Source organism: Bison bison, unplaced genomic scaffold (assembly GCF_000754665.1).
Source record: "Bison bison bison isolate TAMUID 2011002044 unplaced genomic scaffold, Bison_UMD1.0 scf7180017864384, whole genome shotgun sequence".
Classification (NCBI taxonomy): Eukaryota; Metazoa; Chordata; class Mammalia; order Artiodactyla; family Bovidae; genus Bison; species Bison bison.
The window spans coordinates 8991261-9003023 of NW_011494956.1; the positions used below are offsets into that span (position 1 = coordinate 8991261).

The 11763-nt window shown below is 45.1% G+C and overlaps 1 protein-coding gene across 9 annotated transcripts in view; it reads left to right on the forward strand.

Moving 5' to 3' along the window:
* The window catches only part of TFDP2 (transcription factor Dp-2 (E2F dimerization partner 2)), a 201895-nt gene extending 191540 nt beyond the window's left edge, over positions 1 to 10355 (forward strand). For all 9 annotated transcript variants that reach the window (XM_010858168.1, XM_010858161.1, XM_010858164.1 and 6 more), the window contains 3 exons: positions 2971 to 3137; positions 8872 to 8977; positions 9182 to 10355. In XM_010858168.1, the coding sequence (XP_010856470.1) occupies positions 2971 to 3137; positions 8872 to 8977; positions 9182 to 9365 (457 nt within the window). In that variant the 3' untranslated portion in view covers positions 9366 to 10355. The remainder of the gene's footprint in view (positions 1 to 2970; positions 3138 to 8871; positions 8978 to 9181) is intronic.
* The last annotated feature ends 1408 nt before the right edge of the window (positions 10356 to 11763 follow it).

Sequence of the window (11763 nt, forward strand, 5' to 3'; positions counted from 1 at the left end):
GGATGCTTATTTCATTTCCTTCAGATACATATACCCAGAAGTGGGATTGCTGGATCTATTTTTAAATTTTTGAGAAGCCTCCATACTGTTTTCCAGTGGGTGCACCAGTTTACATTTCCACCAACATGTTTTCATTGTAACTAAGATTGATGGTAATATCAATATATTACTATTATCATAGTGTAAGTGAGAAATAGCAGTTTTCAAAGTACAGTTTATTTGTAACTTACTTTATTCTTCACGAAAACAGTAGTGCTCTTCAGGCCGTGAATCAGTATTGAGGTAGTTGAGGGCATAGGATGCAGAGTGAGACAGAAGGAAATGTGGCTTGTGGCTCCCCCCAGCAGCTGCTCTAAGGCTTTGTCTGAAGAACAAATGGGGATGATACTTCCTTAAATAAGGTAATGCCTCTAAAAGATCTGACTCCTGGAAAGTGCTTTATAAATATTAGCTGCTCCAAGGAGCCAGCATATAACTTATCATCCAAGTTGGGATACGTCTGAGACCAAAAGAGGGCTCAGAGTCACATCAGTGCAGAGGCACAGCCCAGGGCAGTCCCAGGGGCCAGAACTTATGGGCTCCTTGGAGCTACTGCATGGCCATGGGGTTTACCCTCCCTGGTTTTTCTCTTTCTTGGCAGTGTTGCTTCCCTGTCTTGACTGTGTACAGAGATCATGGGTTACTTAAATAAGAAGGCACCAAAAAAAGAGGAAGAAGAACAACAGGGATTTCTAAAGTATTTGATAATTACCTTGCTGGTTTACAGAAGTCATAAAGGACTAGCACCGGGGGCAGTAAATGATAGATATGTGTGTTAGTATTCACACACTTTATTGACAGAAACCTGTGTCTACAAGGACTTGTCACATACTCTCATAAATCCGAGACTTACAGAATGGTTAATGTATCTTTGGGAAGAATAAGCTGTTAGATTTCTAGTTCCTGTCTCTAGTTAGCCTCTTGTTTGGTAGGACATTACTAAAATTCTCCATTCCGGTTAGTCTCTGAAGTTTTAAAGAGTAGCAGGAAAGTCTGGGGACCAGTGGCCTAGGAGGATTAAGGACCCTCTTCCTTCTCAGGCGGTTATTGACTCTTGTCCTTTCCTCGCCCTCCCCCAACTGGTGTAAAGGAGGCTCTGAGCTGCTTACAGGGGCTTGATTCTCAAGGTGGGGTGCAAGTATGGCATTTTGCTTTAAATGACAAATTTTACTCTGATCTAAGATCTCAGAATTTCATGACAGCGTAAGCCCAGCACTGTCCCAGCACGCTTACCTCCCCTCTGTCCCCGAGGCTCCTGGCGACGTTGCTCCGAGCCTAGCCTGGGAGCCGGGAGGGCCATTTCTTACAGTGGCCGCTCTATTGCAAGCCTTTGCCGGGTGGCTGGACACCCTGATTTGGTGCTTTTCAAAAACATTTGGAAACGTGCTCTGTGTTATATGTGACACTTTTTTCTTGGGGCATTTCTACTCCTGAGACCCTCAAGACAGGGTTTGGGGTTTGGTTAGTTTGTAAAAAGCCTTCCATTTTTGGGGGTTTGGTTAGTTTGTAAAAAGCCTTCCATTTTTTGTTCATCTAAGGTGTGATGTGGCTAATACTTGACTCATGAAAATGAAGTAAGCGTCCAAAATGTTTTTTCCTCAACCCTAGTAGGCCAACTCATGGTAGGGAATTTAGGTGCTAAATTGGAAAGGCTTTCTTTCTGTATGTTTTTTTTTTTCTCCCAGTGACTTCTTTGCTTGATTTACCTACTTTTATTGACATATACTTAACATACAGTATTGTATTAGTTTCAGGCATACAGCATAGTGATTTGACATTTGCATCCATTACAAAATGATCACCGTGATAAGTCCAGTAACCATCTGTCCCTTACAGACTTACTACAGTATTATTGGCCATATTCTGTGTGCTGTGTGTATCCCCGGGGCCTACTTTATAATTGAAGGTTTGTACCTTTCAACCCCCTTCACCTGTTTCTCTACTGCCTTCAGCCTCTCCCCTCTGGCAACCGCTCATTTGTTCTCTGTGAGTCTATTTTTATTTGTTTGGGTTTTTTAGATTCCACGTATAAATGAGATTATGTGATATTTGTCTTTCGGTCTGGTTTCTTTCATTTAGCATAATAGCCTCTAGATCTGAATATATCTTTGCAAATGGCGAGTTTCTTTATGGCTGAGTACTACTGTCCCCGTGTGTGTGCGCATACTCATCTTCACTCATTCATCTACTGATGGACTCTGTTGCTTCCATATCATGGCTGTTATTAATAACACCTCAATGAGTGTAACCTTTTCAAATGAGTGTTTTTGTTTTCTTTGGGTAAATACTTGGAATTGCTGGATAATATGGTAGTTCTATTTTTAATTTTTTCGAGGAAGCCTCCAGACTGTTTCCCATAGTGCTGCACCGGTTTACATTCCCAGCCAAGTGCAGGATAGTTGCCTTTTCTCCACATCCCTGCTGGTGTTTGTTATTTGTCGTCTTTTTGGTGATAGCTGTTCTGACAGGTGTGAGATGATACTTCACTGTGGTTTTGATTTGTGTTTCCCACATGATTAGTGATGTTGAGCAGTTTTGGGTCTCGTGGCCATCTGTACATCTGCTTTGGAAGAAAGTCTACTTGGAAAGGCTTTCTTAATATTTTATCTTTTATGACAAAGCTATAGACAACCTTGAAAAATACTGGATTTAGACCAAATTCCTGTCTGCAGTTTGCCACGGCTTAATGAGGGCTGGAATGTAGGACTCCTGTTGTCCGTCACAGGAAAGTTGTTTTAATTGGGAAAACAGTTTATTTGAGATGTCATTCTTCTGAACCCAGCAGAATGACTCACTGCCCTAAACGGTAACAGTCTCTATACCGTAGCTGAGCTTAGGTCCTCGTGCTTTCATTGAATATACAGAGTACAACACTCTTCAGACCTCCCCGACACCACAGAAACCCCTCACTAACTCTGTTTCCTGATACAGGTTTGAATATCTTTTTAATTTTGACAACACCTTCGAGATTCATGATGACATAGAAGTGCTGAAGCGAATGGGGATGTCCTTCGGCCTGGAGTCAGGCAAATGCTCATTGGAGGATCTGAAACTTGCTAAATCACTGGTGCCCAAGGCTTTAGAAGGCTATATAACAGGTATGTTAACTAATGCAGTCAATGTGGTCCTTGATTAAATGTCAGACCCTAACTTGCTAAAACCTTTCTCATAGAAAATTAGCGCCCGCTATCTGCCCCATCAGTTCTGTTCCCTTACCCTGAAATATAACCTCTCGAATTTCTTATGTTTCACTACTTTTCTTTAGAGATGCAAACACAAAAAAATACAGTGAGCTGGAAATAATTTATTATTTAGTTTTGTCTAATTCTCACCTTTATAGAAATGGAACCAAACTGATATATTCTTTGGTGATTTGACTTTTCACTCAACAACATGTTCTTTAGATTTAGCCACAGGATTTCACGTAGCTGTAGTTGATGTATTTTCACTGCTGCGTGGAATTCCAGCATGTGGATGAAGCACAGTTTCCTTGTTCATTTTACTGATGATAAACCTTTAGTTTTGTTTCCCATCTCTTGAATACTTAAACAGTGCTATTTGAACATTCCCACTACTGTTTCTCGGTGACTGTGTGCATGTATCTGCGAGTGAGATTGCTGGGTCCGAGGCAGGCCCATCTTCATCTTTATTAGATGATGCCATGGCTTTCCAACATGATTTTAACGCGGTACACGCTCACACACAGAGTGGAAGTGTTTTGTCTTCCCAGGCAGGTGGATGTGAACTGGTATCATTATTTTTTATATTGATATTTAATTCCCATACTATATGATATACCACTTTAAAGTGTAGAGTTCAGTGATTTTTAGCATATTCACAAGATTTTTTGTAGTCATCAGTTCAGTTCAGTCGCTCAGTCTTGTCTGACTCTTTGCGACCCCATGAATCACAGCACGCCAGGCCTCCCTGTCCATCGCCAACTCCTGGAGTTCACTCAAACTCATGTCCATCGAGTCAGTGATGCCATCCAGCCATCTCATCCTCTGTAGTCGCCTTCTCCTGCCCCCAACCCTCCCAGGATCAGAGTCTTTTCCAGTGAATCAGCTCTTCGCATGAGGTGGCCAAAGTACTGGAGTTTCAGCTTCAGCATCAGTCCTTCGAAAGAACACCCAGGGCTGATCTCCTTTAGAATGGCCTGGTTGGATCTCCTTGCAGTCCAAGGGACTCTCAAGAGTCTTCTTCAACACCACAGTTCAAAAGCATCAATTCTTCGGTGCTCAGCTTTCTTCACAGTCCAGCTCTCACATCCATACATGACTACTGGAAAAACCATAGCCTTGACTAGACGGACCTTTGTTGGCAAAGTAATGTCTCTGCTTTTGAATATGCTATCTAGGTGGTCGTAAGCGTCTTTTAATTTCCTGGCTGCAGTCACCATCTGCAGTAATTTTGGAGCCGCAAAAAATAAAGTCTGACACTGTTTCCACTCTTTCCCCATCTATTTCCCATGAAGTGATGGGACCAGATGCCATGATCTTAGTTTTCTGATTGTTGAGCTTTAAGCCAACTTTTTCACTCTCCTCTTTCACTTTCATCAAGAGGCTCTTTAGTTCTTCACTTTCTGCCATAGGGTGGTGTCATCTGCATATCTGAGATTATTGATATTTCTCCTGGCAGTCTTGATTCCAGCTTGTGTGTCTTCCAGCCCAGCGTTTCTCATGATGTATTCTGCATGTAAGTTAAATAAACAGGGTGACAATATACAGCCTTGACAAACTCCTTTTCCTATTTGGAACCAGTCTGTTGTTCCATGTCCAGTTCTAACTGTTGCTTCCTGACCTGCATATAGGTTTCTCAAGAGGCAGATCAGGTGGTCTGGTATTCCCATCTCTTTCAAAATTTCCCACAGTTTATTGTGATCCACACAGTCAAAGGCTTTGGCATAGTCAGTAAAGAAGTAGTAGATGTTTTTTCTGGAACTCTCTTGCTTTTTCCATGATCCAGTGGATTTTGGCAATTTGATCTCTGGTTCCTCTGCCTTTTCTAAAACCAGCTTGAACATCTGGAAGTTCACGGTTCACATATTGCTGAAGCCTGGCTTGGAGAATTTTGAGCATTACTTTATTAGCGTGTGAGATGAGTACAATTGTGCGGTAGTTTGAGCATTCTTTGCATTGCCTTTCTTTGAGATTGGAATGAAAACTGACCTTTTGCAGTCCTGTGGCCACTGCTGAGTTTTCCAAATTTGCTGGCATATTGAGTGTAGCACTTTCACAGCATCATCTTTCAGGATTTGAAATAGCTCAACTGGAATTCCATCACCTCCACTAGCTTTGTTCGTAGTGATGCTTTCTAAGGCCCACTTGACTTCACATTCCAGGATGTCTGGCTCTAGGTCAGTGATCACACCATCGTGATTATCTGGGTCGTGAAGATATTTTTTATACAGTTCTTCTGTGTATTCTTGCCACCTCTTAATATCTTCTGCTTCTGTTAGGTCCATACCATTTCTGTCCTTTATCGAGCCCATCTTTGCATGAAATGTTCCCTTGGTATCTCTTAATTTTCATTAAGAGATCTCTAGTCTTTCCCATCCTGTTGTTTTCCTCTATTTCTTTGCATTGATTGTTGAGGAAGGCTTTCTTATCTCTTCTTGCTATTCTGTGGAACTCTGCATTCAGATGCTTATATCAAATTGCAAACACTCAAGCGTCAGGGAACACATGCAAACTAACTTCTGCTGCTGCTAAGTCACTTCAGTCGTGTCCGACTCTGTGCGACCCCATAGACGGCAGCCCACCAGGCTCCCCCATCCCTGGGATTCTCCAGGCAAGAACACTGGAGTGGGTTGCCATTTCTTTCTCCAATGCATGAAAGTGAAAAGTCAAAGTGAAGTCGCTCAGTCGTGTCTGATCCTCAGCGACCCCATGGACTGCAGCCTTCCAGGCTCCTCCGTCCATGGGATTTTCCAGGCAAGAGTACTGGAGTGGGGTGCCATTGTAAGTACCAATTGAATTCAGCCTGTTTAGGAACCACAGTTTCTCAAAGTGGGGAAACAGGGCAGAGCAGTTGAATAGACTTTGAACTTTCAAGTGCTAAGTAAGTGGCCATAAAACATATAAACAAGGATAAAGTCTATTTAGTCTGGAAGCATGAGTGCAACTAGGCTTTACATCAATATCTCTTTTTAAAAAAGTTTCTTTGATCTTATGGTAACTATATTTAGCATTCTGATAGTGCTGAACTATTTCCCAAAGCAGTTGTAGCATTTTACAATCCTACCAGCAATGTATGAGGGTTCTGATTTCTCCATATCCTTCTCAACACTTGTTACTGTTCATTTTATTTTACCACCACCACGCTAGTGAAAGTGAAATGGTATTTCACTGTGGTTTCGATTTGAATTTCCCCAGTGACTGCTGATGGTGAGCATCTTCTCATATACTAATTGACTATTTGTGAATCTTCCTTGAAGAAAGGTCTATTCAGATCCTTTGACCATTTTAAAACTGGGTTATCTTTTCATTATAAGAGTATACTTGAAAGCAGAAACACTTTGTCTTGCGTGTCCTAAAATTCAAATTTTCAATAAGAAATCTTTATGATTATAGTTCTTAAAACTATGGTATATTGTGCACATATAATTTGGGTATACAGACACAAGTGTTCTACCTTTTTGTCAGTTTCCTTCATTTATAAGTATTACTACCTACAGTTTCATACTATATCTTAAAGGCACTTTAATATTAGCTCTAACGATTATTAAGCCAGATATAAAGCAGTTGCTGCTGTTCTATGGTTTTAGCCACAACACAAGAGCCTGGATTGAGATTTGGTTTTTATTGCATTTAGTGCTTAAATTCACACCACACACTTCCTGTCTGACCCCCGCGTCTTGCCCTTCAGCCTCCCAGTCCCCTATTTGCACCCCCTGCCCCCTCCCCCCCATTCTCCCCTTGCTCCTTCCAGAAGAAGACCTGCTGTTTTCTTAGCAGCTCAGGCATTCTAGTCATCCAGTAGGGTCTGCAAAAGGCTCTTACTCTGTAAGTCACCAGGACTTTATTTTAGCTCATTCTCAGTGAAAAGACCAGGCGATTAGGTGGGCTCTGTGGTTTGATCTCTTCATGACCTCGTTTCCAGACTAGGGTAGACTTTCTGGTTGGTGCAGAAGCGTGTGCCTCTAGCGTGCAGAGGGACAGGATGGCCCTTGAGGAGGGTTGTGAGAACTGTCGTGTGGGTTGGCCTTTCAGAGCCATTGTGAAAGGAAGCTGTATCCTGTCAAGAGCTGTGTTCTGACAGAAGGTTTCCATACATACTAATTAATAATACTTGGTGCAGGATTCTGGCTTTAACTTCATGTACCAACTTGTTCTTGTATCCATTTAAAACCTGCTGTTCTTAGAATTTTTTTCCCCCCTCACAGCTGCTTTAGTTAGCCTGTGAAGAAAAGGTTCACAGGCATGTCAAGATGAATGCAGGCAGTTACTTTACTTGTTTCCTGCACGGGAGCCTCTCACTTGATCAGGTAGTGCTGGGAGGGCAGAGCCTCCAGTCCTAGCACGTGGTTTTTTTTCCTTTTTGCACAATAATTACCAGACTATTTTGATTAATAAAAGCTCATTTTGGCAGTTTACCTTTTTCTGAGCCTATGCTTGGTCTCATCTTACAACATAAGTCAAATAACTTTTTCTCAAGAAATTTCATTTCTGATATTTCTACCACCTGTGTTGTAAACTCACCTTTGAAATACACGATGCTCCTTCATTAACATTTAGATTTTATTTGTCCCAGTCACTGCCTTCTCTGAGCTAACCATCTAGATAAGGAGACAAGGGTTAAATAAGTTACAGGGCCTCCCTGGTGGCCCAATGGTAAAGAATCCACCTGCCAATGCAGGAGACACGGGTTCCATCCCTGATCCGGAAAAATCCCACAAGCCAGGGAGCAACTAAGCCCGTGTGCCACAACTCCTGAGCCTGTGCTCCAGAGCCCAGGAACCACAACTGCCAAAGCCCGCGTGCCCTAGAGCCTGTGCTCTGCGGCAAGAGAAGCCACAACAGTGAGAAGCCTGCGCACAGCAATTACAGCGCAGCCCCCACTTGCCACAAGTAGAAAAAAGCCTGTGCAGCAGCAAAGACCCGGCACAGCCATAAATAAATAATAATAAAGTTACAGTAAGAAGTAGTCAGGGTTGTGATGGGGGAAATACGGTAAATGCATAGAAAACAGGACTGCAAGGATACATCTCCAAAATATTTGATGCAGACTGAAACAGCAATGCCCTCATGAAAAATGTGACTGTGCATAGCCTTTTAAAATAAGGTTTAGTTCAAGCTTTAAAGCAAAGGATACCAGGAAAAAGAATAAATCTTGGTCAGTAATAGCACTGAGTTCCCAGGGGGCACTTGAAAACATGGCAGTGGGTGTGGGGGTTGAGCAAGAATGTGTCTGTGCCTCTGACATAGGACGTTCTGACTTAACTGCTTATCCACTCCTGCTCTGGTTGTTAACACCCCAGTCAGAGGCTTTTGTGGTGCATCCAGCAGGTGTCCAAGAGTAGTGCAACCATCAATATATTCAGTGGGATGCCCTCTCAAGGGCTTCTGGAAGAAAAAAAGAATGAAGAGTCTGGGCTTGGTCGAATTTGAATTCTTTCCAGCTGTAGTCTGTCTCCCTGTATCCTCCCCCTTGCCCCAGTCTTATGTTCTAGAAATTTCCTTTTTCCAAGCTGAAGAAACCTGGGTTCTCCCCAGGGCAGGAGACTGTAACAGAATGGGCTGCTTGCCTCATTCGTCCGTGCTGTCTTCAGACCATAGCAAAAGCAGCCACGGGACTTACCAGACCTCCATCTGTTTTTGTTTTTTCCTATAGACATCTCCACAGGACCATCTTGGTTAAATCAGGGACTGCTTTTGAACTCTACCCAATCCGTTTCAAATTTAGACCTGACCACTGGTGCCACCTTGTCCCAATCAAGGTATGTACTTTGTCAGGGTTAGAAAGGTTAGCCGCCAAGCCTGCTCCTCACTGGAGGGGCGCTGCAATCAGCTGGGTCTCCTGCGGATCCCGGCAGAGCTCGCCTGTGGCCCTCCCCTTCCTGGGCTCTCGTCCTTTATGTTTTCCAAAGCTTAAAGCCTGCACACCACATTAACGAGCCTGTGTGTTTCCGATTGTTTGCTAGTGTAAACCAAGGGTTGTGCCTGGATGCTGAAGTGGCCTTAGCAACGGGGCAGCTCCTTGCCCCAAACAGTCACCAGTCCAGCAGTGCGGCCTCCCACTGCTCTGAGTCCCGAGGCGAAACGCCCTGTTCATTCAACGATGAAGACGAGGAAGAGGACGAGGAGGACTCATCCTCCCCAGAATAAAGACAGGCGCAAACCCGCGTTTTGCTGTCTGATGCTCATGTGTGTTTTTAGTGTGAGCTCTTGTTTTTGAAACGATTGCTTCAGTCTTTGCCTTTGTTTGCACTGTGTGTTCAGTGAAGACTAGGGAAACACAATAAGCAAATTACCCGAAGGCTGAGATGGTTGAGATGAAAGCTAACGTAGTGTGAATGAAAACTCTGACCAGCAGAGCAGTAGATCACATGGCAAACAAAGCCTGTTCTCAGGTGGCGGAGGGGACCGTGCCTGAGGAGCGGGCAGCGTGAGCGCCACACTCTTCCCTTCCGCGAGGCGGGGCCGCTGTGGCCCCGCGTCCACCCGCCCCCTTAGAACTGAGATGGCTACATGAACAGCCCCCAATGGCCTGGGTCCCCGTCCCGTTCCCTGGCCGGGGCTGCCCTTTCCCCGAGGCTGACCAACCACAAGAGGTTCCCGGTGGGAGGAGCTGTGCAGTGAGTGAGGGAGACCACGGGGCCCCAGGAGCACAGACGGAGCCGCTGAACTAGTTGGAAGTCTAGTCGAGGTGCTTTACGCATCAGCTGCCTTAGACGGCTTCTAGAGAGGAGCGAGCGCATTCTGAAGTACTTAAGTGACATTTAGAATAATTTATAGTCCAACTGAAATTATCACTCTTAGCCAATGCATTGGTGCATAGAATTTTCTAGGGCTACTTCTGGAAGCCAAAATAGAATAGCATTTTCATGTGCATTAAATACTTTGCCAGCACTGCCTTTTGCCAGCATCCTAAACCTGGAGTGTAACAGAGCAGGAAACTGTCTCTGTGGTTTTAATCAGAGCTATGCGTTTCCTACAGCTTTTTCACTTAGCACAAAACAAAGAAACGGCCCTATGACCGAACTGCTTGCTTACTGTTCCCTGCAAATAATTGTATGATTTCACCCAGTGTGCAGTTTGTGAAAGTGAACTGCCATTGCTTTTGTCTGAAAAGGAGTTCAAGAATACGAACAAGCAGTGTTTCCTGTACATGTCACCTTCTCTACATTCTCATGAATCAAAACGACCATACTGGGTTGATTGCTGGGTAAAACATATTTCAAACTAACCTGATAGTTTCACAGAAGCACCAGAAAACGGTGAGCACCCCAGGCGACTGGGCGCGCAGTGGAGCAGGACGTAGCCTGTCAGGACAGACCAAAGATGCCACTGGGAGCCGCACGTGCTGGGTTCAGTTACCGCCCCTCTGAATACGGGTGTGGAGACAGCTGCCACCATGGCCAAACCCCAGCTTAAGTGCACATTAAGGCCTTGGAAAGGAGCAAGTGATAATGGAAAATTAACGCTAGTCCTTTGACTTGACTTGTTTGTATTTGCCCTTAAATTATGCATCCGGTGTCTGTGAGCTCAGCCCACCGATTCTTTTCTAAATCCCGCCCGGGGAGTGTGCAGGCCAATGCCTGCAGTGACCAGAGGGGCAGGGCCTCACTGACCCAAACAGCTAGTACAGAAGAATGTAGAGCGTTAAGTTCCTTTGAGACAAAACTCAATGTCAGGAGTAAGCCATAGTGCAGAGTGTGGAGGCAGAGGTGGAGACAGGTGCAGGACTCTGGCGCATCCTGAGGCCGCGCATGGAGGAGGTGGGTGGCCAGGGGCCTCCCGACTGGGAAGGTCATCAGTTGCACAGTCGGGTAGAACCAGGTCTCCAGGCTGCCTCCACCTGTACCTACCCCAACCTTTCTCATCCCCGTGCTTGAAAGGGGCCGTAGAGAGCCCCGGGGCCACAACTAGCTTTTCAGACTTGGAAATACTGTGCCATAGGCCCCAGACCCGCCCGTCCACATTCAGGACAGGGGCACTGATGCCAAGCGCGCCTCAGCCTCACCAGAGTGCGTGGGGAACCACTCCCTTCTCTGTTCTCTGCGCTACAGATAAAACACGGGTTCAGGAGAACAAGCAGCCAGACTCTTAGCATTCATTCCCAGTGCCCCATCACTGGCCACTGTGTGGGGTTCAGCAGAACTGGCCTCCGTTCCTTGGTGACGGCCCTGGGTCCCTGGTGAGGACGCCCAGTGGGGTCACGCTGGGGTCACAGGACATGGCACAGGCGGAAGGCTTGACCTGAGCAGAAACCCAGAGGGAGATAGTTGGGGAGGTCCTGTCATTCTTCTGCTTCTTCCCCATAGATTTATCTGGTTCTAAAGTCCAGACAGAATTTCACGAGAAATCAAACAGAAAAGGATGCTAGGAAATGGTGGTTGGAACAGCCAAGCTTCGTTATAGAGCAGTACTTGGGACTGTTTGTACACATGTGCACACACGGACACTCCTCCCAGGCGGTGCGGTCACACTCCGCTCTGGGAGGAGTTCAGGAGGCCTTGTTCTTGTGGGGCCCGGTGTAGTTGGCAACCTTTGCCGCCCACAG